Source organism: Diaphorina citri, unplaced genomic scaffold (assembly GCF_000475195.1).
Source record: "Diaphorina citri unplaced genomic scaffold, Diaci psyllid genome assembly version 1.1 scaffold989, whole genome shotgun sequence".
NCBI classification, from domain to species: domain Eukaryota; kingdom Metazoa; phylum Arthropoda; class Insecta; order Hemiptera; family Psyllidae; genus Diaphorina; species Diaphorina citri.
In genome coordinates, this window is record NW_007378420.1 from 2,964 (window position 1) to 30,367 (window position 27,404).

Genomic DNA, 27,404 nt, shown 5'->3' on the forward strand with positions numbered 1-27,404 from the left:
AAATCAAAGACCACCATCAGATTTTTCAACCGAGTGGAATTCTATTGTGTTCACGGAGAAGATGCAGAACTTATTCAGAGGAAATCCAATGTGGTGTACCTTGTGAAAACTATGGGACAAAGTAAGTATAAGTAATCACCAACCCCTAGAGTCTGTATCCAAAGTCCTCCACACTGACCACCACATCACTGAGGTTGACTATAATGTTGAAGGTACATGTAATATCTCAGCTGGCTTATTCAGAGGAAATCCAATGTGGTGTATCTTGTGAAAACTATGGGACAAAGTAAGTATAAGTAATCACCAACCTCTAGAGTCTGTATCCAAAGTCCTCCACACTGACCACCACATCACTGAGGTTGACTATAATGTTGAAGATACATGTAATATCTCAGCTGCTTTTCTCACATTCTCTGTGTCATTTCAGAAGACAAAACCTTAGAAACGGTCCTCGTGAATAAAAGCAATCTCAGCTGCTTTTCTCACATTCTCTGTGTCATTTCAGAAGACAAAACCTTAGAAACGGTCCTCGTGAATAAAAGCACCAAACAAAGTGAATTTAAAGTTTTTATTAAGTTTGTCCGTCTGTAAGTTTCACGATGACTCTAAAACGGTTTATCCAATTTTAATGAAATTTAACAAAAACGTTCGACTTTTAAATAAAATTTTCTCACTTCATTTTCTCGCCTGATCGTGCCGTAGGGGCCCCTTTTTCTGAGCGAGTTCTAGAGTTCATTGAACCCCTGTTGTTTTATTTAAAAAAATAACCTAATAGTCAATCTCAAGTATTAGATAACAGCAACATTGTTTAATAGATAACATTGTTTTATTTCAGTTAAACAACAGCATAGATGATCGCTACACAATACTGGATACTGTGCGAGGTGGTGTTAGGTTTCAAGATGATAGACTAGCCACAGCCAATACTCAATACCAAGCTATACAGCGAGAGTATGAAACTCATCAGCAAAGTATTGTGGAAGAAGTTATAGGCATATCAGGTAAATATGAAACTACTAGCTGAATTCCGTCGCTTCGCTCCGGAATCCCGCTAGTTCATCCCGAGGCATTGCCAAACTTGTGGAAAAGGCATGGCCGAACTTGTATTTATCAAACATTGTTATTTTTTACATTAAATGTTCTTACGTCTATACTGATGATCAGTTCATTTTACATAATCCTACTCTTTATTTATTTCACAGCCACCATAGGTCGCTAAGCACGAAGCTCAGAGTACTCCAATATTCAAAGCTAAAAATTTTGATATCGCATCCTAAAAACATGACTCAGCCAGGAATTGAACCCAGAACCTCCAGCATATAAGCCACACCTACGAGCTGTCTAATGCCCGCTACTCACATTCAGACTGCCTGACGGAGTGTGGTCTGCCAGACAGTGGGAACGTGTGTGGCGGAAAAAGCTTTAGACTACGTTCTGTCAGATTGTCTGAGAGCGAGTGGCCGACCTATGCCGCGTTTCAGTCTCTTTAGAACTCGTCAGCTAGACATAACTCTCAGATGCTAGCTGACTATATGGAACTAATATTTAAACTTACGTGCTACGTACAGAGTTGTAAAAAGTTGCTGTTTGTATTCACTTGCTGTCATTGATTCATGAGATTCCACTGTGCTAATATCCGACTTCCTACGTAGACATTATTCTTGATAAGTCCAATATTAGCTTGCAAAGTCATATGGAACTAATATTTAAACTTACGTGCTACGTACAGAGTTGTAAAAAGTTGCTGTTTGTATTCACTAGCTGTCATTGATTCATGAGATTCCACTGTGCTAATATCCGACTTCCTACGTAGACATTATTCTTGATAAGTCCAATATTAGCTTGCAATGATTTACCTCCGGACAGCTTAGCTACCTGATCTAACAGGTAGGGAGTGATTTGTTTGCCACGAATATTTTCCTTCTTGCATTTGGCGAGACAGGTTTGAATGATTTGGTCCATGTCATGAGCTGAAACAAATAATATACACAATCAGTAAAAATCAAGCATTTAAAGAAAAGAAGCCAACCTAGTTAGCTTGGTTGGTAGCGCGTCTACCTTGTGAGCGCTGGGTCGCGGGTTCGATTCCCGCCCGGGGCGGATTTCATCTTGAGCGGATTATGTTCGTTCTCGGAACGGCTGGCTTTCTCCTATCCTTTCTTCTCTCTTCGATTTTGGACGGTAAAACCAGTTAGAGTTCCCTCTATCAAACCTCTTCCGAAAAAAAAACTTATACTCAATGTGAGGGTGTAATAACTTCTTTGGTCGCGCAGAGCGACCGTGCCGTGTGTGAGACCCCGCGAATCTCCCCTCGCGAGAGCAAAGCGCGAATTACCTATTTTATTTATCGTCGCGAAAATTTCTTCATTAGGTATTTCTTTGAAGACTTTTTCTTTTTTTTTTAAGTGAAAAAAAAAAATGAAATCTGTTTTTAGTCCGTCCTTCCTTTATTATTACAATAGTAATAAAAAGGTATAAGGGACGGACTATTGTATTCGCTTCGGTGTCGTCTATCTCTCTGTGTGTCTGTCTGTCCCCATAGAAGGACTTATCCAACCTATGTATCAAATTAAAGGTCTTTTTACCAGGAACACAAAAGTGGTGGTGCAAATTTTGTCCAGAAAAAGCGCGCAGCGCGACCCTATGCTCAAAGCCGCGAAGCCCCGGGAGCGCGAAGCGCGACCCTATGCTCAACCCCGCGAAGCCCCGGGGGCGCGAAGCGCGACTATATCCACAAGAAATCCCGGAGGGACGGATCCAGCTTGTTTATAAGTGAATTCCTACCATTAATAACTTCGCACGCCTCCGGTATAGGTACGCCTAGCAGGATTCCTGACTGTATATTGAGATCTTGTAGACTCTTCACTAGTCTAGCAGCATCCTCTACATTATCAACATTATAGGGAGCTTCATACGCACTCTGCCTGGTGTAGAATGAGGGAAATATTCTGCTGGGACCAAATGTGACCACACATACACCCTGGGTTTCCTGAAATCCGAGAGAAATTACAATGAGTCAATGGCTTGTACACTTTTTTAGGGTCTCATACAACTTTTGCATTGGGGAGCCTAAAGTGCCTGTCTCATTTGCTAAGAAAAAAAAAAAAAAAAAAAAAAAAAAAAAAAAAAAAAAAAAAATGCCTTGGTTTCCACAGAATTGAATATAGCAGTTCCTTATTTTAACATTTTTAATGCTCAACAGATCACATTTTAGAGTACCTAGTTCAGAGGGTTCCTCACCAAATATTCCAAGGTGCGTCCTATATCCAGAATACTCTTGACACCAGCAGACACCACAGTAATGCCATGTCTACCTAGCTCCACTAGGTCTGAGCTAACATCCATTGTGTTCTCTCCATCATAATGTAGCTTGACAGATCACATTTTAGAGTACCTAGTTCAGAAGGTTCCTCACCAAATATTCCAAGGTACGTCCTATATCCAGAATACTCTTAACACCAGCAGACACCACAGTAATGCCATGTCTACCTAGCTCCACTAGGTCTGAGCTAACATCCATTGTGTTCTCTCCATCATAATGTACTCCACCTATCCCACCTGTTACAAACAGACGGATACCAACCAGGCTAGAGATGACCAAGGTTCCTGATACAGTGGTACCACCTGACAGCTTCTATGTTCTGGAAACAAAGTGGAGCATGACAAAAAGTAAAAAATATTCCAAATGGTAGACCTGGCTGTCATATCAGGCTTATCAGGTTTTATTGATTTTAATTTCAATATTGTAAAACCCATAGTACTCAAGAAATAAATAAAAAAAAATGTACATGTACCTCTTCCTTTTTTTTATTTTTGTGAGTACACATCAGTGTGATGTTTATTAGGTACCTACCACCTATTTACTAAAAATACAATCTGACTTGGACTTGATTCTTACCTGACTCAAAACATAGGGTAAATCTCTCCGGGAAGTTTTCACAGTTTTGTGCTTATTGTTTGGATGGCCAAGTTCTTCTATTTGATTGTCACTCAGTCCTACTTTGATTCTTCCATCTATAATGCCCACAGTGGCAGGTACAACACCCTGAAATATTAGATAATTACCTCCTTACTTGGAAATTAATGGCACTTACTGATCTAAGTATGTAGGTGCTTTTAGAAAAAATTAGAAGATGAAAAAAAAAACATCATAGTTTTACTTCTTTTTTTATTTACATTTAGGTGCTTTTTCTTTTCCTTTCTTTCTCTCTCTCTCCCTCTCCCTTCCCTTTGTCTATCCTCTATTTCTCTCCCTCTTCCTTTTGAGTACTTCTATTCTTCTGTCTCTAATGATACTCAAAGCAATTGCCCACTGTACCTCTCTATATTTATCTCTCCTTCTTCTTTCTTGTTCCCTCCCTCTTGTATATTATACCAAAATCTCACCTGGTTCCTAGCTATATGTTGAACTTCCATGGCTGTAGTAATATTCTCAGGATAGGGCATGCCATGGGTTAGGTAATGAATGAATCATGTGAGTCTGAAAGTCTTGAGTTTTAACTCAATTTAGTAATATTTGATTGTTGTAGTAATATTTGATCGTTCCCTGTTAATCTAGACTAACACCGTGGGCGTGGCTATTGTTGATCTGGATACCAAGAAGTTCTACATGGGAGAAATTCCTGATGACGATTACTATTCCAATCTAGAAGCAATCATAGTGCAGAAATCACCCAAGGAATGTTTACTACCAGCTGAGTATCTCAATGATAATAAGAACAAGATAGTTACTGTGAGTATAATATCTTCTTTACCACCACTTTATTTATTTATTCTAAGAGGTTTAATAACAGAGGGAACTGTATTACTGGGGTCTCATCTTCCCGAAATCGAAGAGAGAAGGAGGGTAGGATAGGGAAAAGCTAGCCGGTTCCACAAACGAACCTTTTCTGTTTAGGACGTTTGCCCCGGACGGAAATCGATCCCGCGACCTAGCGCTTACAAGGCAGACGCGCTACCTTCCAAGCTAACTTGGCTGGCTTGATATATTTTTTGAGAGAATAATATTTATAACCCAGTCACACTTGCGTATTTTATGTTCCTCCTCAGATTCTAGACCGGAACAAAGTTTGCATGACCGGACGAAAGAAGAATGAGTTTAGTGAGGAAGATCTGATGCAAGATGTGAATCGCTTGGTTCGGTTCGATGATTCCGAGTTGAAGAACGCTCGCCTTTTACCGGAGATGTGCCTCACTACTGCCACACATTGTCTACGCTCCCTTATTAATTATCTGGAGGTAAGTATTATTTTACATTTTTTGAGAGAATAATATTTATAACCCAGTCTCACTTGCGTATTTTATGTTCCTCCTCAGATTCTAGACCGGAACAAAGTTTGCATGACCGGACGAAAGAAGAATGAGTTTAGTGAGGAAGATCTGATGCAAGATGTGAATCGCTTGGTTCGGTTCGATGATTCCGAGTTGAAGAACGCTCGCCTTTTACCGGAGATGTGCCTCACTACTGCCACACATTGTCTACGCTCCCTTATTAATTATCTGGAGGTAAGTATTATTTTATTCATTCCTCGTCTTTAATCATAATAATAGTGCTTAATTTATACTTACTGATCTATTGAAGCCAGCAGCAATGACATTGTAGGTAAATATCGGGAAGCCAGAGGTAAAGTAACCTAATTGCCAAACAATCCGACATCGACATTTGCAACAACATTAGGATAGAATGGGATTAAAAAAACAGCCCCTATCCCAGTAGACAACTGTTGTATTACTCAGTCAAATTATATTAAGGACAAAAGTCCATACCTCAGCTGGGATTGAACCCACACCCTCTTGTTTACCAGGCGAGCGCAACCGACTTCGAGTGTCTCCAACGAGATTTAAAAAGTGGAAGTAAATTTAATGAGTTGATTGATTTCGATTTGATGATTGATTTTAATCCTGTACAGTATAAGTTGATCGTTGATTAATTACCCATCCAATGTTTCAGCTAATGAACAACGAAGACAACATGAATCAATTTTCCATACATAGCATTGACTATAGCAAGTATGTTCATATGAGTTCTGCAGTGATGAGCTCCCTACATGTTCTACCACAACAAGGTTCAACCTCAGCTCAGACATACGATTCACTACTTGGGATATTGGATCGGTGCAGAACCCCACAGGGACACAGGTAAACCAAACAATTACTAATGTAGAAATTGGACGAAAATAACCAAATGTGGAAATTAGGACGAAATTTAAATCGTTTCTGTGTTTATTTGCCAAACAGATAAGGTTCATTCTCGTAATTGCTGACTTTCTCCTATCCTGGCCTCTTTTTCTCTTCGATTTCGGTATTTCCATTACAGACCCCTCTGTCAAACCTCTTGATGATAAACTTCATTGACCCTTGACCCGAGTATTACAAGTTAATTAGAATGAATGTATTTATTGCAGACTTCTAGCTCAATGGATGAAGCAACCACTGAAAGATCTGGATGCTATAGTAGAGAGACATGCAGCTGTTAATATTCTAGTGAACAATACAGAGGCCAGAATGAATCTACATGAGTATGCATTGAGAGGATTACCAGATATGCAATCACTCGCTATGAGGATTGGGCGGAAGAAAGCGGGACTCAAGGATTGTTACAGGTAAGCGAGGGTGATACACTCATACATTTAGACAATTTTATTGAATAAAAATATTTCCAGCTTAGCTTGGAAGGCATGCCTGCCAAATAAATGCTAGACCGCAGGATCGATCCCCAGTATCCCCACGCGGCATGAATATGATCCTAAACAGATAAGGTTCGTTCTCGGAACGGTTGGCTTTCTCCTATCCCGTTCTCGTTCTCTTTTCGATTTCGGGATCATTAAAGGAGGAAGGAAGAGAGCGGGACTCAAGGATTGTTACAGGTAAGCGAGGGTGATACACTGATACATTTAGACAATTTTATTGAATGAAAATATTTCCAGCTTAGCTTGGAAGGCATGCCTACCAAATAAATGCTAGACCCAGTATCCCCACGCGGCACGAATATGATTCTAAACAGATAAGGTTCGTTCTCGGAACGGTTGGCTTTCTCCTATCCCGTTCTCGTTCTCTTTTCGATTTCGGGATCATTAAAGGAGGAAAAATATTAAAATTGTCACTCTGAACTCGGGTCTTAATATTTAGTCCTAATACCTTAATATTTTCGTTTTCTCCTCAGGGTATACGAGGGAGTATCGCAGCTCCCCAAGTTGATTTCTATTCTGGAGTCCTTGGTTCAAAATGTGGAGGCTTCCAATCTGAACACAATTCTCAGCTCACTACAAAGTCTGAAATAAAAATTGTCACTCTGAACTCGGGTCTTAATATTTAGTCCTAATACCTTAATATTTTCCTTTTCTCCTCAGGGTATACGAGGGAGTGTCGCAGCTACCCAAGTTGATTTCTATTCTGGAGTCCTTGGTTCAAAATGTGGAGGCTTCCAATCTGAACACAATTCTCAGCTCACTACAAAGTCTGAGTAATGATCTTGCCAAGTAAGTATACAGGCTACAAGGTATGCTATATCATGGTGAATAAATACCACATGTGCAGGAGTAAACATACCGTATGTCAGCCAAGTTCGCTTGGAAGGAAGCTTGTCTTGTAAGCGCTATATCGCGGATTCCGGTCCCGTCCGGGCCAAGCTTTATCCTAAACAGATAAGGTTCGTTCTCGGAACGGCTGGCTTTTTCCTATCCTATCCTTCTTCTCTTCGATTTCGGGACGATAAGACCCCCGCCCCTTTTTTACAGTCCATTTTATTGATTTTAATAAATCTTACGATTCTCTCTCAATTTATTAAGATATCAATTATCCCTGGTTTCAGATTTCAGGAAATGATTGAGACTACGATTGATATTGAGAGATTTCATTCTGAACGCGAATTTTTCATTCGACCTTCCTTTCTACCATGATCCACTGCCAGAAAAAATATCAAAATCTTTTCACACGATCCCGGAAACACGTTTGCAGACGAAAATCAAGGGTAAATCAGACTTCTTGCAGATTTGAGATTGCACAGCCATTTTGAGTTTTGATTCCCCGCGAAGGCGGGAAAATATTTGAATTTCACAGATTTTTTTTAGTGGTTTTGCCGGATTTGTGTTTTTTGTCTTTTAATGATTCCCTATTCAACAATTTTCCATTTGGTTCTGCATATTTATCTTTATCTTGATGTTGGTTTGATTATTATTTATCACAGAACATTACTACCACCATGGAGGATATTAACAAGCAGACCATTGCTGGATTAGGTAAGTGGTTTAGCACCATTAATATAGCCAAAATGAAGATGATTTATTAAGTAACAATGAGTGTGGTTTGTTACTGGCCTGGTGGTTATCACCTGTCTTGGGTATTATTGCTGATAGCTTTCATGCTGTACCCTGCCATTGGCATAGGACAACAAATATTGAAGGATGCTGTGAAGATATGTAATCTGCCTCCCTTCCATTCACCCACTTCTCTCATAGGTACCACCTCTAGGAATCATGTACCATTCTCCTCTACACCCATTTTCTGATCCTGAAAGCCTGACTGCATAGTCAAGCAATGTTATTGTAGCATGGCCAAGCCAGTCCCTCTTCTTCAGAAATTGGGCTCGTAAAAAAAAAAATAAAAAAAAAAATAATAATAATAAAACCATTTTAACTTTCCTTGAAGATTATCCCAATGAATTGTTCATCCCTTATCTAATTATCAGCAATGAGATGAGAACAGTGAATAAAGCTATAGAAAATCTTTGAAAAAAAAAAAAAAAAAAAAAAAAAAAAAGTTTAAAAGGTACCTACTCAATTTGAAATCAAGATGTAAAATACATACTAAAGCTTGAAACTTTACTAATCCTCAGATCTACAGTCTTATATTAACGTCATGTTGGATTGTCTAGTGTGTACTGTGTAGCAATGTATCAAGATGTATAGCACCAGAATATGTGCTAAGAAATTGGATTCATAACCGGGGGTACTGTGGTTTGAATCACAGAAGAAACACAAAAAACCCAAGTTAGTGGAAGGACTTTTGTATTTTTTTTTTTATTTTTTTTTTTTAATATGTAATGCCTTTTATAATTGTAAATACATTTTAATAGAAAAATATTTAATTTGATTTCAGAAATGATGGATAGAAAGGATGCAGTGATGGACAAGATGAAGGAATATTTAGAGAGTACAGCAAGGCGATTGAATCTGGTAGCAGACAAAACTATCAAGCTAGAGAATTCACCACAAGGATTTGCCTATAGGATTACCATGAAGGTAATTGAATAAACCAAGTGAGGTGGAAGTTTTAAATCGACGATTTTAGATTTGTTTGGTAGTTCCGTGATAACTCTAACGGTTTGTCTGATTTTTATGAAATTTGGCAAAAGGGTAATTTTCTCGTTTCATTATATTTCTCGCCTGATCGGGCCTTGAGATGCCCGAAAGGGGCTCTTTTTCTGAGCGAGTTCTACAGTTCATTGAACCACTGTTGTTTTATTTAGAATAATAACCTAATAGTCAATCTCAATTATCAGATAACAGCAACACTGTTTAACAGACAGCAACAACATTTTTTAATAGATAACATTGTTTTATTTCAGTTAAACAACAGCATAGATGATCGCTACACAATATTGGATACTGTCCGAGGTGGTGTTAGGTTTCAAGATGATAGACTAGCCACAGCCAATACTCAATACCAAGCTATACAGCGAGAGTATGAAACTCATCAGCAAAGCATTGTGGAAGAAGTTATAGGCATATCAGGTAAATATGAAACTATTTGAAAATGGGACATCCTTTTTAAAATAATTCTAGCTCTTTTATCCCACCTCTGTGCCCGAGTGGTCTAGAGCACTAACTCTCAATCCAGAGGTGCTGTGTTCAAATTCCGGCCAGAGCGGAAATTTCTTAACCGAACTTTTCCGTTCTTGGATAGGCATGGATGTAAAATTATGTGCCTTGAAGTAAAGGTAGTGTGGTGCCGAAGAACTTTTTTTTTTAAGCTCTTTTATCAAACCACTGATATTATTGTTGTTTATTTGCAGCGGGTTACACTCAGACATTGAATCAGTTGAGTGATGTCCTGGCTCAGTTTGATGTTCTAGTCAGTTTCTCCATCGCGTCCACCTGTGCACCCAAACCCTACGTACGACCCTGTATGAAACCCATGGGCACCGGGAGCCTGGTACTCAACCAATGTAGACATCCCATTGTAGAACTACAGGGGGGCGTGTCCTATATACCCAACGATGTTTACTTTAAATCAGGTAACTTGAATAACTTTAAATCAGGTAACTTGAATAAACGAACCAGCGAAGTGAATTAAAAAGGAAGAAAAACAAAAAAATGTCTTAAGTAAACCATAACTCTCGAGCGGGTGATCCGAATTTAATGGTTACCCCTAAAATGGTATAAGAATAATAGACTCTTGAGTGGAAGGTAGCCACGAGGCGAGGTTAACGCCGGAGGCGTTCTCTACCACCTAACCCTCCAATACTGTGGTTAAGTAAATTCTCAAATGAATGGGGATGAAATTCCGTGCCTCGGCTGGGATTTACAACCGAGGCAGGTACGAGTATACATATGTTGACGTGGGAAAGAGGTTTATAATTTAACTGCAATGTCAGTTCTCATTCTTCAAAACTTTGTTTGATTCATGATCATGAAACTTCTTTACCGGTCGAGGGGGGCGGAGGGCTATAGCGCTCCGCCCTGCCAAATCAATAAAAGTAAACTAAAGCACAACCCTTATTTTGCATTTTACTGTGTTTTTCATTCAAGGTGAGGTATCGTTCAACCTAGTGACAGGTCCGAACATGGGAGGCAAGTCTACATACATCCGTAGCATAGGTGTTAGTGTGTTCCTAGCTCAGATCGGATGTTTTGTACCGTGTGACTCCGCCACTATATCAGTGGTGGATCAGATATTCACGCGAGTAGGAGCTGCAGATTCTCAGTACAGAGGAATATCCACCTTCATGATGGAGATGAAAGAGACCGCTACCGTTATCAAGGTAAATTTTTGACCGAACGATATTATAGCTTTTTTTTTAGGGTGAGACAAACTTTTTGAGAGAGAGAGAAAAGAGAGAGAGAGAGAGAGAGAGAGAGAGAGAAAGCCCTTTAACTGCTAAGGTTTAGCATCTGAGATGTAACTCTTTAACTACGAAAGGTTACTTGAGGCTTCGATACCTCATCCTTTCACTGACTTTTCAACCAGCTCCCCAGTTGTTTTAGTCAACAGGAAGTGTTGTAATAGACTGTTACACATTCAGATAACAATCATGCACGTCTTTGTCATTTTGACCTATATTAAAACAATGTCTGTTTTCCTTCTTCTTCAACAGAAATGCACGGAGAATTCTCTGGTAATCATTGATGAACTAGGAAGAGGCACATCCACGTTTGATGGATTTGGTATGGCCTGCTCCATAGCAAGGTAAGCATTTTTACTGTAAATGCATTCGTATCTCAATTTGTTGCTTAAATATTTGGTATACTACCTACCTATGTACAAATCCAAAACACTAGTCTCAAATGCTGAGCAATTAGGATGTTTTATTCATTCCTCGTCTTTAATCATAATAATAGTGTTTAATTTATACTGACCTATTGAAGCCAGCAGCAATGACATTGTCGGTAAATATCGGGAAGCCAGAGGTAACGAGATTTAAAAAGTGGAAGTAAATTTAATGAGTTGATTGATTTCGATTTGATGATTGATTTTAATCCTGTACAGTATGAGTTGATAGGCTTGATCCAAGTTTGCACTTAACCCCGTGTTCATCCAACTTCCTATGTCCTGGCATTAAAAAACAAGTTTCCTTGTTTTATTTCAGAGAGTTGGCTAGTCACCGTCAACCGTTCACGCTGTTCGCCACTCACTTCCACGAGATCGCGCTACTGTCGCGAGTCATTCCCACGTTTAGAAATGTCCAAGTCTCTGCTTTGGAACAAGAGGACAACCTTGTACTACTCTATCAAGTGAAGCCTGGGTCCTGTGTTAAAAGCTACGGAGTACATTGTGCCAAGATGGCGGGATACCCTGAGGATATGTTAGAGCAGGCGAGAGACCTGATGAAGGAATACGAGTATAGTTTAGATACTAAGACGCCCTCTGGTGATGAGACTAACAACAGAGAGGAGGAATATTTCAAAACTGTTCAGGTAAGGCTGGGAATCCACTTGATTAAAAATTTAATTTCACGGCGTCGAAAGACCCAAGAAATATATCGTTTTTTTTTTTTCGCGAAAAAGTCTGATGATTCATTTTTACCCGTGATGGTCGAAGTTCAAACAAGATTTACAATAATAGACATGGGGGCCTTGTCAATGTGTAAATGAAACAAGCTAGTATTTACTTATCAATTCTTTTCTTTATTTTTATTTTCAGGAAGGAGAGTATCAAATGTTCGATTTCCTTCAACAATGTCTGAGTTTGAGTAAACAGAAAGACACCAATAGGTACACAAATTAAAATGTGCATGAAATCAAGTTCATGCTCCCCAAATCTTGAGTTAACTCATAAAATCCACAGTTAGAAAAAAAAAATCACCTACATTCTACTTATCTACTAGATACAATCCACAAATTTACAGCTAGTCTGTCACCCCTTACAAAAAAAAAAAAAAAGACCAAAGTAAAGTTGAAGTTGAATTGTTGAATGTTGAAAGTTCTTTCTAGTTTCTTGAAATTAAAAAGGAAAGGATTCTTCATCTTCAGGAAACCCAGGAGCCAGGAATCGAGGAATACCAGAGCTTTGATAAAGTTCATGGTAAGTCTTTCAGTGCTAACAACCGAGGGTTGAGGGCCTACAGGGAATGAATCTACTTGGGAGGTGCACACATCCTACCTACTTGATTCTCATTCCCTGTAGCCCTTGGGTGCCAATGGTAAGTACATTTTTCTGCAGTCACTATAAATGGATGAGGATAGGGCCATACATGCTACAGTTTGATAAGAGAGGTTTACTGACACACACACAGCCAGAATACCCACTTCCTTTTTCAGGGGCCCCCTGCAAGGTTTCACCTGGGTGGCCCCTTGGTCAATCAGTTGACAGGAGGGAGTGGATGCTCCAAATTATGAGCGCTTGAGGGCCCCCATGCTAGGGGGGCTGGGGGTGCAATATACACCAGTGGGCAGAGCCACTGTCAGAATCAGAGAGTGGTACAGTTATGTGTAGAAATAAATCTTCCCAAGTATTAGAAACATTCAGGCCGTGGTTATGAACAGGGCTGAGATAGGCCATTCTGAGATGTTCTTGGCAAGTGGAAAATGATGTGGTAACTTAACACAGAGCCTTCATGAGCGTGTAAAGTTGGCGGGAAATTCGAAATTTTGATTTTTTTTCCGCAACGCGTACAATCTGAATTCATTTTTTACTTTTTATCTCTAGTTTGCACGTTTATATTATACTTTTCATTTAAATTAGATATTACAAACAAGCGAATTACAAAGCAAACAAAAATAAATATAAAATAAATTTTAAAAATTGCCGCCGGGACAGAGGATTAGAAAAAATGCCCAACAATCCCACGCTATCCTTGCTTAAGTTACCACTCCAATGCAAAACTGTAGAAACAATAATATCCTATCTCACACCTCGTCCGAGCTCATCTCAGCCCTGTACATAAACACAGCCTCAATATCAGTAAACTTTGCTTTTAAATTGAGAGAAATGAAAAGGAAGGGATAATTTCAGACGTAAAAAATCCCATAAAGTGGGACTTTTTATAGTCCGTCCTTCCTTTATTAAATTACAATCTATACAGGGTGGTTCGTGATTTGCGAACCACGCTTATATCTCAGAAACGGCTGGGAATTAAGGAATGAAATAAACTGTCACACATTGGAAGTGTAGTTGCTCAACTTTTAGTAGTGTGTATTTGCTTTCAAAACTATTGAATCTATGAATAGGTGTTGGATAAGAGGGTATGCCACAGTAAGATAAAGGAGGGTAATACCAACCCCAAATAAAACTGGGAAAAGCAGCAGTATGTAAAAGAAGAAGATTGAGTACCTACTAGAGGACAATAGTTCTCAAGCTCTAAACTTGTTTTTAAAATATTTTTGTAAATCCCCTATTCTAGAAAATTCCCTTCTCATTTTCAGATCACAAAATAAGATCAACATGTCAATCAATCTGGACAAACACAAAGATTCTCTCGTGAAAGCTTGGAGAGATGTTCTTGATGATAAAACCTCTACTGATTGGTAAGACTGATTTTTAAGGTGGATTTTAACATATGGGCTGAGTGCACCCCAAGTTATACCACAACCTCATTTACACTGCTAGGATGAGACTGAAAAGTCCCTTTACCCTGCAGAAATACATGACTTTGCTCCCAGTCTAATAAATTATTTAACTAATTCCTTTTTAATTTTAATCAATTTTTGTTCACAGGGCATTGTTTGGATATGAGGGACAAACATATGACCTGAAGGTAGTCAGCACTGGAGGTAATTATGTTAGTCAAGTATTAGTCATACTCAAACTGTCAGGTATTAGTCATAGTACCCCAGTGGAAATAAAAATAAAAGAAGAGCTTTTTTTCTCAGTCATGAGTACTCATGAGTCATAAACTCATGACTGAGAAAGTCTAGAGTTCATGATGATTATATTAGGCAGTCTATCAAAGAAGGACTATTTTCCAATTTCCATTTATTTTCTATTGAAAAATGGTCCTTCATTCATTGACCTATTCAAGCAGGATCTCTCATTCTAATAGGCATTTTATTTATTCAGATGGTGGGATTGAGGAGATGCGTGAAGATTTGAACGGTGGTAAAATCATGTACGGGTTTTGTAAGGTGATTGATGTCAAGACAAGTCTTCCAAAATATGTCCTCATCAACTGGGTAAGTGCCACTAAATAAGATATGTATGTAGGTACTAGGTAGGTGCATGAGAAAGAAGGCTACAGAATTTCTGTGAGCTTTGTTGTATGCAGTGGTTCCAATGGATTATTGTAGTTACTTAAGTATTGTTTTGCACATTTGGTATCTCTGTATTTATCTATGGGTTTTGTAAACCCTCTTACTTAACTTTTTTTATAATACATAATACATTTGATAAAGGGCTAAAGTCTCATCACCCTGAAAGGAAAGAGAGAAAGAAGACAAGGATAGGAGAAATTCAGTTTCCGAAAATGAACCTTATCTGCTTAGGATAAAATCAGGCCCGGGGTCATGAGTTCGGGAATCGAACTCATGACCTAGCACATACAAGGCAGACGCCCTACCCTCCAAGCTAACTAGGCTGAATTACCTACAAAATTGTAAAATGAAAAAATGAACTTTGTTAATCTACTGTGAAACATGTGTTGACATTTCAGCAAGGGGAAGGAGCCCCTCCTCATATGAAAGGCACATGTGTGAATCACTTGCGTCATGTACAGGCAATGTTCAAGGGAGCACACATAACTTACAATGCAAGAACAGAAGAGGAAGTAGATGAAGAACTTATATCTGAGAAAGTAGCGCGGAGTTCTGCCAGTACTTATTCATTTGTAGATAGAAGTCAAGTGACGTCAGAACCTAACCATCCAGTGGTGAGTCATTTCATTACCCAAAGTTATTTAGGGTATGATAAAATTCCGCAGAGCGATTCTGATTCCCCCACACAGAATTTGGATGTTGTATTTACTAATTTAATTTATTGAGGAAATTGTAACAATGAAAGTCTTTTCGTCTCTGAAACGAACAGAAAAGGAGGACAGAATAGGATTCGATTCGATTGCAACGTGATTGAAATACATATGTATATTCTAGGATCTAGGTAGCAACGTGATCGAAATACATATATTCTAGGTATATTCTATTCTATATTAAATAATAATCGATTTAATGTATATTTTGTTTTCCAGAGTGCTCAATACACACGAATCATCCCGTCTAAAGAAATCAATACTATAGAGAGAGACAAGTTCTGGGCGGCAGAAGAAGAGAAGGAAAAATTACGACAGGAGACTGAGAGGAGAAAGAAAGAGGAGGAAATGCGACGATTAGAAGAGGAGAGAATCAATAGAGAGGTGAGTATTTTTTTTTTTAAGAGTTTTTTGACAGAAGGAACTGTAACTGCTATGGTCTTATCGTCCCGAAAATCGAAGAGAGAAGGAAGACAGGATTTAAGAGTTTTTTGACAGAAGGAACTGTAACTGCTATGGTCTTATCGTCCCGAAAATCGAAGAGAGAAGGAAGACAGGAAGTCCTGCTTTTAAATTGGGATTACAAAACTTGCTTTCCACTGTATTTAAGAACAAGACTCATAGGCGGTTCTTGCCTAAATTTTTGGGGGGGGCTTGATTTTGAAGGTACACCTTCAAAATTTTGATTTAGCTTTATGTAAAAAATCTGGTGTGAACATCACACGACTTTCCTTATCCTATTGAATGATGCTTATTTAAGTATTATTTTATCCTAACTTTTACCATATCTCTAACCGTTTAGTCGGTATATTAGCTGAAAACCGCCAAAAAATGGTCGAAATCCGTCCAAAAGCGGTCAAAATACCGCCAAGCGCAGCACCTATCTCAACTAAACGTTTTCTGTTGCATCCTTGTCACATTTGTGAACTACATACCAAATTTCAAGTCTCTAGCTCATACCGTTCCCGAGATATTACTAGACCGAAAAACGCCAAAAAGCGGTAAAATGCCGCCAACCAATGCACCGATCTTAACCAAAAGTTTCGTGTCGCATCCTTGTCACATTTGACAGCTACATACCAAATTTCAAGTCGCTAGCTCTTACCGTTCTCGAGATATTTTGTTTACAGACAGACACATGAGACACACAGATACACACACGGACCAATGGCTGAAACTTTGGATTTAGGCTCTAGGGACCTCAAAACGTGTTTTGGCAAAAATGTGACCATCGATATTTTGACCCGATTACATATTACTTTCCTTCCTGTACGATAAGGAAAGTAAAAAATGGTGTTTTGGATTATTATTCTGAAATCCAATTTTATCTAGTGTAAGAGGCCCTGATATTGAATCCTGCAAACAATCATTGCACTTTCATTGATCAAGTAGGAAGTAAAATGTATGCCTAGAGCCATTCCTGCTTTTAAATGGGGATTACAAAACTTGCTTTCCACTGTATTTAAGAACAAGACTAGTCTTCATAGCTCAGACAAGAACTTTGATGGTTTTCCCTGTAGGCTCCAAGTACCACTGTACCCTCTTCCCTGAGTGACATCTACAGTTTACTGAACTGACGGGTAGGTAATACCAGCCACTCTTCCTTGGACAGTGATCTGTCAGACAGTTGGAATGTGTGTGGTAGGAAAAGCTCTGACAGACCTAGGTTCTGAGATTTTTCCACTAGCATAATAGTAGGTAGGTACTTACAAATTGTCTCAGGTGTTTGATAAACTTTGAAAACATGATGGTTGCCACAGGGTAATTAATTAAAAAAAAATTAAACTTAATTAAAGACATTAAATCATCTCAAGTCTCAAGTTCAACAAAAAAATTAATAATTAAAATTTGAATTTTCGCGGTGTTTACTTTTTGAAAACACACAAGTGGGCTACATACGGACTGTACCTTCCAATCTCTTCGGTTTTCGCCATTTTTTTTTTTTTTTTTTTTTTTTTTGTGAGTATGGTTTGTTAATTTATTTGGAATTCGAGCCATCTCAATTTTCCTCAAGAAATAGTCAGACACTAATCATGAACAACGTTGCTTATTTTCGATGCCGACAGACAACTGGTGGATTCATTGTGCTACTCTGAAGATGAACAGGTTTGATAGAAGGAACAGTAAGCACGGAGGTCTTATCGTCCCCAAATGGAAAATAAGAATGAAGGACAGGATAGGAGAAAGTCAGTCGTTCCAAGAACGAACCTTATCTGTTTAGGATAAAGTTCGCCCTGGGCGGGAATCGGTCCCGTGACCTGACGCTTATAAAGCAGACGTGCTCCCTTCGAAGCGAACTAGGCTGGCGTACTCCCTATTGTTATGGTTAGATCAATATTAACTCTCTTCTCCCTCTTCGCAGATGGCAGAAATGGTGAAACGGGACTCAGAACCTGAACCTGTAAAACCTGACACCCCCCTGGGTCCTAGTGAACAAATAGTACGCGAGAATACTGTTAAACAACTTAGCCAACAAATACTACAAGGCAATAGACAGGGGCCTAGTGAACTAGCAACTACCAAGCCACTGGATGAACTGCACACGAGGGGGCCTAGTCAACAAATACAAGACAATGCAGTGAAGGAACCTGTACCTATACAAGATGATGTGAACACACCTAATGAGCAAGTAGAGTTAGGGAGCCCCAAGGAGAATGGGGTTGAGAGCAATGTTGTACCTGAGGAACAGAATGGTGTGGTGGAAACTGAAGAAGGTGAGAATATTATACCTATTGAATGTATCAAAAAGCTTGGGAAGTAATAAGTAATCCGTGTAATGAACTACTAGTTATCCTTTGTGTCTATACTGTCTATGTTATGTTCACGTTACAGCTTTATTTGATAGGACAACAACCTAGTTTACTGGCCTAGTCCAAGACCGTGAAGTTCCCTTATTGTAGGTATTTCTAATGTTTTCGTATTTTGATTTTAGATGTGGGACTGCAAGCACAAGCATTGTATGATTATCAAGCAGGTATGTTACAATTTCGATTAATTTCTTGAACAGGTTTAATTTGACAACTTAGATCAGAAAATTGAAGACAATTTAGATTCGACATTCAACAAATGAGAAATTAACACCTAAGCTACATTCGCTCTTCAGATTTTCAGCTGAACCAGCGGAGCCATTTTTCGGAGTGAGTGCACATTAAACCACTACTCAGCTAAGAAGTATTTTGTTTATAATTCAACAAGGAAGATAAGTATTCTATCTGGTACTTTGTGTTTGATTTCAGCTGATGACACGGAAATATCATTTGAGCCTGGTGATATTCTAACTCATATAGATCAGATTGATGCTGGCTGGTGGCAAGGTTTGGCCCCGGATGGTACCTACGGTCTATTCCCTGCCAACTACGTCCAACTCCTCTAGTGTCCAGCCTCACTGTTGCTTAACCTCTGTGACACCTTGTGCCAGCCGAATCCAAATCAGACTGAACCAAGGAAATTTCGAACTACTACATTATTTATTTTACTAATTTGATTTTTTCCTATTTTATTTTACCGCAAAATGATCCGTGTATTTTTCTTTTTACTGCTACTCTGATCTTTATCTCTACTCCACATTTTCAAACTGATCTCTTTTTTCTTTGACCTTCTGTGAATTTAATTATTTTTAAAGTGTTCACCTGATCTTTCTATTCTCATCTCACAAAACTTTTGTACTCCGCTTTTTTATTTCATTATTTTTATTCTTCCATATTTTCATTCTATTTCTTTACTTTCCCTTCAAGATGTACATTCGATCATTCATATGAGTAACTATTTAATTCAAATTATGTTGATTAATGAGAACCTCTCCTGATTTTACCAATTTATTTCGTAGGTAAAATACCTACTTCTAATGTGCAATCTCTTATCTACTTATTATTAGATATTAGAATCGTGTTTGGTTCTGTCTATAACGCCTTGTGGAATGTGAGTATATTCTATCTTGATCGTTACGAATGAATGTGGGGATTCTAGCTTTCGGACTTATCAAAACCCTACGTGCGTTTAAAAGAACATTATTATGTGATTTAATGTATTTATTTATTGTTATTGTTTAGTTGTAGATCTTATTGATCAGTTAACAGTTATTTTAATAATTTGTTTTTGAATTTTGACAATAACTCTTTGATTTTTGGATGGTTTTAAAAATAATATAATACCTAATATTTTTTACGAGGGACCCATACAAAAAGTTATTTCAACAAAAATAAATACAATTAGGTAGGTATACATATTATAGCTGATTTCAACTATAGATTTACAGCTAGTCTGTCACCCACTCACCCCGTACAAAAAAAAGACCAAAGGAAAGTTGAAGTTGAAAGTTCTTTCTAGTTTCTTGAAATATAAAAAGGAAAGGATTCTTTATCTTCAAGAAACCCAGGAGCCAGGAATCGAGGAATACCAGAGCTTTGATAAAGTCCATGGTAAGTCTTTCAGTGCTAACAACCGAGGGTTGAGGGCCTACAGGGAATGAATCTACTTGGGAGGTGCACACATCCTACCTACTTGATTCTCATTCCCTGTAGCCCTTGGGTGCCAATGGTACATTTTTCTGCAGTCACTATAAATGGATGAGGATAGGGCCATACATGCTACAGTTTGATAAGAGAGGTTTACTGACACAAACAGCCAGAATACCCACTTCCTTTTTCAGGGGCCCCCTGCAAGGTTTCACCTGGGGGGCCCCTTGGTCAATCAGTTGACAGGAGGGAGTGGATGCTCCAAATTATGAGCGCTTGAGGGCCCCCATGCAAGGGGGGGCTGGGGGGGCAATATACACCAGTGGGCAGAGCCACGCAACCATAGGTATGTAGTAGTTACCTATGCATACGTTTTTAGAAAATTTGGTTCTAATTCTCCTACCAATGAAATTATTTTGTTTAAATGTATCAAAATTTTATGACTCCATTATTTAATTATCTTTTTTATTGTGTTTAATTTTAAACCTATTAGTTATTTTTATTATCTAGGTTTTTACTTTAAATTTTCTTCTTTTTCAATGCACTTTCAGGTGCTCCCTGTTTTCCTTCTTTCTTGTTTCCAGGGGATCGCTGGGATACGTATCTTTTTCCTGGAGTATTCAATGGTGTTTGATAGATGGTATTGTTCATTTGGGACGAACTTTGTTCTTCCGTGGTTATTTCCATGTCTATTGTTTCATTAGAGACCTTTCCGTGGTATTGGGAACTAGTTCCTTCAACTATAGGTATGTATAGTAGTTACCTATGCATACGTTTTTAGAAAATTTGGTTCTAATTCTCCTACCAATGAAATTATTTTGTTTAATTGTATCAAAATTTTTATTATTAATAAGTATATTACATAGACGTTGAAATATTTTTAATGAAACAATGTAGCTTCTTATCTCGCCAAAACACCTCGTCATTACTCGTCAATGGACGGCGTCGACTGTGTGTGGACACAGCTCTAGACAGGACCCGGCGGAGATTTTTGTATGTCGTGATTTTAATTTATATGTACTTACCTACTTGTAGGTATTTTAAACAGAATCGATATTAAAAAATAATTTTTACTTTAAGTATATTACATAGACGTTGAAATATTTTTAATGACACAATGTAGCTTCTCATCTCGCCAAAACACCTCGTCAATGGACGGCGTCGACTGTGTGTGGACACAGCTTTAGACAGAACCTGGCGGAGATTTTTGTATGTCGTGATTTTAATTTATATGTACTTACCTACTTGTAGGTATTTTAAACAGAATCGATATTAAAAAATAATACCTATTTACTTACCAACAAAGTGATTTTGAATTTTTATTCATCCTAAGGATTTGTTTCAGATAAAACCAACCGTGAGGTTGTTGGCTTTTGGCTAAATCTTTTTCGAATCCGTGGGGTTGATTCCGGTCCTATATCCAGGGCCTCGACCCAGTACATCGTGGGAACAACTTTGTTTTTATCCTACATTTTCAGGGGATTCCATTCAATAGTCTCGATTGTGATCCTCTCCTTTAGTCTGAACTTCAATACTTTTGGCTCGTCACTCAAACTTTAGACATTGGTAAAACTCTCAGACTCCCAAGGGAGGGTCACAGAAACTTGGGATTTACAGTCGAAATTTAAAATAAAAAGTAAAAAGAGATCCAACATCCAAAAAGGTTCACGTAGGTACCTACCTACTTCACATTTTGGCATCAAGAAAAATTTGATTTCGCGGGATTGGAAAATGGGCATCGTGTGAAAAGGTTTTGCGTCTTGTTGAAAAAAGTGAGGTTAGGAGCGAAAATTCAAAATAGATCTGTTGCGCTTACTTGGGTGCGAGATTTCAAAACCCAACTCACTTGTGAATGGGGAGCTCATTTGTCAGGGAATTTTCGTCTCGCGTGGGATTTTCATTTGACTTTGGGGGGAAACGGGAAATTTTCTATCATTTCAATGTTTCAATAATTTGTGATATGTGATTGTGAGGATGTGAGGTTATGAAAAGTTAAATAAGTTTCCGATCCAAAGTTGAAGTTACAAAAGATTTTCCAAGTTGAGATTTTCCAACATCTCATTCTTGTACTGATGAGATGTATTCTATTCACACCAAACGCAATCTACACATACACAGGAAAAATCAGGGTAAAGACCTAATCACAGGTTGAGGTACAATGTGCTCTGCTTTGTAATGTGACGATTTGTACACCACCTCACACAGATGAGGGTTTTCCAACACAATTTATCTATAAACTTGTCTTCTACCTTCTTTATTACAGTTGTGCCATGACCGAGGATACCTAGTGACCCAAGAGAATCAGGAAAACTGTCATGCAGGTTAGTCCATCAACAATCAGTCTGTGTTATACACCTAGGTCAGAGCTTAGGAACAGATCAATACATTGCTACAAATAGCAGACTTTGTACTGATGAGATGTATCCTATTCACACCAAACGTAATCTACACATACATAGGAAAAATCAGGGTAAAGACCAAATTGAGGTACAATGTGCTTGGCTTTGTAATGCGACAATTTGTACACCACCTCACACAGATCAGGGTTTTCCAACACAATTTATCTATAAACTTGTCTTCTACCTTCTTTATTACAGTTGTGCCATGACCGAGGATACCTAGTGACCCAAGATGAGTTGGATCAAACTCTGGACCAATTTAAAGAACAATTTGGAGACAAACCAAGGTAAGTAAATAAAAATGCATAATGTACACTAAATATGTAAATGAATAAAAGTAGGTTATCTCCTAAACTAAGAGTTGGTACAAACAAAATCTCAATTGAATTAACCAACTCACTATTTTTCTTTATTTGTTTCAGTGAGAAAAGACCAGCTCGTAGTGAATTGATTGTACTTGTAGCTCACAATGATGACCCAACAGGTAAAGTTTGCTTTCTTTTTTATTAGTTTTTTACACAACTAAATTCTGGTAAAATATTGGAACCTAAATGGAAGAAAAAATCTTACCTAATAAAAGCAAATCAAAATCGAAATTTTTAAATGCTCCTCTATTTCAGATCAAATGTTTGTCTTCTTCCCGGATGAGCCCAAAATTGGTATTAAAACAATCAAAACATATTGTCAGCGGATGCAGGAAGAAACCATTCACCGAGCAATCATTGTTGTACAAACTGGAATGACACCATCAGCTAAACAATCCTTAGTGGACATGGCTCCCAAATATATCCTGGAATATTTTCTTGAATCAGAGTTGCTGATCAACATTACAGAGCATGAATTGGTTCCTGAGCATATTGTGTTGACACCTGAAGAAAAACAAGAACTGCTAACAAGATAGTATCCTTTAGAAAGTAATATACCTACCTGAAAAGAACATGATTTTTCACATGTATTTATTTTGCTGTCATTATGATCATTATCATAGTAACTTTTTAAATTGTTCTTACAGTGAGTGGGGCCTTCTGCAAATGGATTAGATGGATTTTTTTTTCCATTACATGTGGCCCTTAATGTAGGTAGGTGTGTAATCTTTGAAAACTAAGTCTGATTTTAAAGCAAATGATGTTTCCTTAACTCAGAACTGTATCACAGTAAATTGAAAGACAATCAACTGATGAGAATTCAAGCTGGAGATCCTGTGTCACGATATTTTGGACTCAAAAGAGGACAGGTAAGCTAGAGAAGTTGGTTGCTGAAAATTAGAAGTGAAATGTTTTCAGGGAATTTGAGGGACTATCAGTAAGTACATAAATAAATTTTATTGTCAGAGAGGTTCAAATATCTCATACCCAGGCCCAGGGCCATCTAATTAGATTAAACAGTTGCCTGATTTTTACAAATTCATGAAATATCTTAATTGTCTGATACCACTAGCTCCTCTCACCTATAAGTAAGTAACCCTTTTTCCTAAATGCTGACTGGGGAATATGTCTGGATTGTCTGGGTAGGTATAACTATAACAGAAGAAATCTTCCTTGTTTTTTCAGGTTGTAAAAATTGTGAGAAATTCTGAGACTGCTGGCAGATATATTTCCTATAGATTGGTGTGCTAATCCTATGTAAGGTAAGTGAAACATCTTTTCTTCTCATCCTCTCTCCCTATCTCTCCCCCTCTCTTTCCCTCCCTCCCTCTCTTTCTTCTTCTTCTTCCTCCTATAATAACACTCAAATTAATTGCTTCACTTGACCTAGACTTAGTTACCTTCTACCTACTAACAAGTTGAACTTGAAAATCTTAAAATCTCAGTCTCAAAATAAAATTATAAAATCGTGCCTGATATTAAGGATCTGTTCTGTGTGTTGACTTACCTAATTGATATTTGATGTCACCTCAAGACAAGACAAGATAGGAAGAGTTACATTGGAACCCTTGGAGCTAACTGATAAGGTTTACACTAATAGGGTGTTTATTGTCTAGGTATCTGATAACACTGAACCAGTGCTGTGGGATAAGGTGTAAGGGAGTGTTTACCTCGGGGTTTTCCTACCAACTGAGAGGGTGTGGGCTCGAATCTCCACAGAGACATGTCTTATCCTGTTATTTTTTTTAAGCCCTACGATAATTTAGTAGCTACATATCCTTTGAATAACAGCTTTATAGCTTTGTTTCCTGATTTTTACTGTATTAAGTTATAGGTACTTCGGTATGTCATATTAGTTCATAAGGGTTCGTTCTTATGAAGTTGATCAGTTGGTGACTATAGAATTCACATTTGGGTGCTGAGATATCTCGTCAATTAGGAACCCTGGTTCCTGTAGTATAGGTACATAATTATCATGATGGAGTATCTATTAGGTCCTTATACTCCTTGTAGAATTATTGAGAATCTTTTTCATCATGAGATTACATGAGTTTCTTATCTGGATAGACTTTGTCAGCTAAATTAGTAGAAAAAAAGGGTTTGAAATAAAAGGGGATTTTTATCTTAACTGTAGGTATTCGTGTTGGTTGGTTTACCGTGTGACTGCAAATTCACACGAACAAAGCCAGCTGAAAGGCATTGTATGAAAAGAATTGAAGTATGCTTGTACGAATATGTATGTTTCTGTTTTTATGTATTGGCATACTGTTTGTAGGTATCGTAAGAAGTACTGGAATAGCCAGCCTAGTTAGCTTGGTTGGTAGTGCGTCTGCCTTGTGAGCGCTAGGCCGCGGGTTCGATTCCCACCGGGGGCGAATTCAATCGTGAACAGATTATGTTCATTCTCGGAACACCTGGTTTTCTCCTATCCTTCTCTTTTCGATTTCGGGACGATAAAACCTTAGCAGTTACAAATGTTACAATACCAAAGAAAGTTTTCTCATTTGATTTCGAACCCGATGGGTCCTTCCTCCTAGGAGTCGTTTTTTCTGGGCGAGTTTTATAGTTCACTGAACCACTAGGTAGAATATAGTTGAGTTGGCCTTCTCACGCCAAGGAAAGTTTAAACTGAAATCTCGATTCAGCCACCCTGTATGTGAAACCCAGAACTCCTACATCCCCCACATTCTGGTTTAGGGACAGGTAGGTATATAAAAGCACAGGTCATATCTACCCTTAGATTCAGTCATGATGAGATTGTCATGTGTGTTGTGTGTGTGCGTGTGGCTACACCTGAGTGTAGCTGCTACGGTTCCTGAGGTGCCTGTCAATCCGAAGACCGTGGTTCATGTCTACGGTAAGTCATCCAAAATCCTTCTGCCTCAATTAGTGTTTTTTACTTTCTATTATTCCTGTAAATTTTTGCCTTCTAAACTAAATAACATTCGCCTGTCCTTAGTTATTTGTGGTTTCTATTAGTGAACTGTAGTACTCATTCAAGTACCTAAAAAGGTCCCAAGGCCGATCGGGCCACAAATCAATTAGTTTTTTTTTTTTTAATATGTGTAGCTATAGAACATGTCTTTGTGTAACTTACGTGTTTGCGAGTTCAGCTTCAATCTCACGACTCGTCTGTGATGTAATTTCGTTATATTTACACCCTCCCTCATTCTATGTAATGTTATTTACACCCTCCCTCCATTCTATTCTATGTTGACAGGAGAGGAACATTTCCTGAAGGAATGCTCGTTCGAGTCTGCCACAGTGAAATCTGTCTACCCCTCTCTCAAGGCCCCCATCTTCCAACTCCTCCAGCAACCTCTCTTCCTCCTGGTGAAGACATCGGACAGAGCCAATGCTGTGTTTCTACCCCAAGGCCTTAGCACACCCGAGTCCCACCCCCCTGTCTCCCCCTCCATAGACACCATGCTACGGTCCTATGAGGAGAGACATTCCCTTGTGTTCTCCCTAGCACACTTCCCGTTCAAACACTTCAAGGAGGTCACCCTAGGGGATTTCCTCACCAATGGGAAATCCCTCAAGCAAGGTGTTCCTCTGACTGATATTCCTGTGATGGCGTTCTATACCAAACATGAGCTAGATGAGCTGAAACCATTCTTCAAGTTCTTCTACATGGGTGATCTGGAGGTGACAGCGAACAGTGTGGCACAACCCAATAGGAAGAGTTCCATGGAGACAGCACCCGCTATGCCAGTACCTATGCAGGCAGGATATAATACTGGGGAGGGGTACAAGTCTGTTGATGGATTCAAGCCAGACCCAGTCTCAGGATATCCATATGCGAACCGTCTCCCCTCCTCTCATCCTCAGAAACATGCGTTCTTCCTGGCCCCTGTCCCTGTTATCCTACCTCAGCCCAAACCCCAGGAACATCATCATGACGGTCCTGGACAACATAACATACTGAACCGCTCTCCCTCAGTACAGCAGGAGTCCAGGGGAGTCACACCAGGGGGGGACAAGACAGCAGCTGATCTACCCGTGTATTCATACAAGGGGGTACCTCTGTATATCCCACGGGGCCGACAGAGTCCCTCATCCACCGTGCAACCTACAGTGGAGAGCCCTAGCGGACAGAAATCGTACTACCCGGGTGAGAACTCAGCACCCGCGGGAATATCAAGCACAGAATCTCCTGGTGATATCGGGGTGAGCGGGTTCACATCGCCCGGGCCTCAACCCTACTCCCTACCCTCAGGTCTAGGCGGTACAGAGGGGGTGTCACCGCATGAGGAACATGTCAGTCTGGTGTTCCCATCCTCCCCTGCACCGCGACCACAACCCTACTCCCTGCCCGCCGGCTATGGAGGTGTTAATGAACGGAAGTGAAGAGTAGGGGGAGTAACAGAAGAACGTAAATAAGGTGAATTTAGACTTGAAAGTCCCTGTAGTACTATTATGAACTAGAAGAAGAAAAAAAGTATTCCTTGGATACGTAAAGACTTTACATCGTGTGGGCTGTCCCTGAGGGAGGAAGAGATAGGGTTTTGTAACTACTGCAATACTCATAACTATGTAGTAGTGTGTGGCCACGTTTTATTGTACATAA

At 38.9% G+C, this 27,404-nt stretch overlaps 3 protein-coding genes across 3 annotated transcripts; all 3 read left to right on the plus strand.

Annotated features, from left to right (window-relative positions):
- LOC103513577 (DNA mismatch repair protein Msh2) lies at nt 1-12,791 on the plus strand (the record flags this gene model as incomplete). Its single annotated transcript, XM_026826730.1, is given in 19 exon segments — nt 1-121; nt 428-531; nt 836-985; nt 4,559-4,732; nt 5,050-5,238; nt 5,311-5,505; nt 5,951-6,138; nt 6,405-6,602; nt 7,350-7,478; nt 7,811-7,889; nt 8,186-8,237; nt 9,061-9,239; nt 9,566-9,731; nt 10,013-10,234; nt 10,749-10,981; nt 11,315-11,406; nt 11,807-12,134; nt 12,361-12,431; nt 12,674-12,791. Coding segments are annotated over 19 exon segments (2,988 nt in total), but the record flags the coding sequence as incomplete, so codon positions are not given.
- On the plus strand, nt 12,583-19,611 carry LOC103513568 (drebrin-like protein). Its single transcript, XM_008478412.3, has 9 exons — nt 12,583-12,741; nt 14,082-14,183; nt 14,374-14,429; nt 14,716-14,828; nt 15,305-15,520; nt 15,836-16,000; nt 17,979-18,330; nt 18,549-18,590; nt 18,853-19,611. The coding sequence occupies exons 2-9, from the start codon at nt 14,101-14,103 to the stop codon at nt 18,987-18,989; spliced, it is 1,164 nt and encodes a 387-aa protein (XP_008476634.1). The 5' UTR covers nt 12,583-12,741; nt 14,082-14,100; the 3' UTR covers nt 18,990-19,611.
- On the plus strand, nt 19,564-26,227 carry LOC103513569 (DNA-directed RNA polymerases I, II, and III subunit RPABC1). Its single transcript, XM_008478413.3, has 10 exons — nt 19,564-19,606; nt 19,984-20,034; nt 20,655-20,670; nt 22,370-22,391; nt 22,668-22,756; nt 22,892-22,953; nt 23,090-23,369; nt 23,625-23,703; nt 24,020-24,096; nt 26,055-26,227. The coding sequence occupies exons 1-9, from the start codon at nt 19,564-19,566 to the stop codon at nt 24,083-24,085; spliced, it is 708 nt and encodes a 235-aa protein (XP_008476635.2). The 3' UTR covers nt 24,086-24,096; nt 26,055-26,227.
- Nucleotides 26,228-27,404: the final 1,177 nt, after the last annotated feature.

Excerpts from the sequence above, each read along its gene's own strand:
- LOC103513568 (XM_008478412.3), top strand. The coding sequence starts at position 14,101 with ATGTCAATCAATCTGGACAAACACAAAGATTCTCTCGTGAAAGCTTGG. Across the intron at positions 14,430-14,715 it reads GAAGGTAGTCAGCACTGGAG|ATGGTGGGATTGAGGAGATG; the intron begins GTAATTATGTTA and ends TTATTTATTCAG. Across the intron at positions 14,829-15,304 it reads AATATGTCCTCATCAACTGG|CAAGGGGAAGGAGCCCCTCC; the intron begins GTAAGTGCCACT and ends TTGACATTTCAG.
- LOC103513569 (XM_008478413.3), top strand. The coding sequence starts at position 19,564 with ATGAATGTGGGGATTCTAGCTTTCGGACTTATCAAAACCCTAC. Across the intron at positions 22,757-22,891 it reads CAATTTGGAGACAAACCAAG|TGAGAAAAGACCAGCTCGTA; the intron begins GTAAGTAAATAA and ends TATTTGTTTCAG. Across the intron at positions 22,954-23,089 it reads TCACAATGATGACCCAACAG|ATCAAATGTTTGTCTTCTTC; the intron begins GTAAAGTTTGCT and ends CCTCTATTTCAG.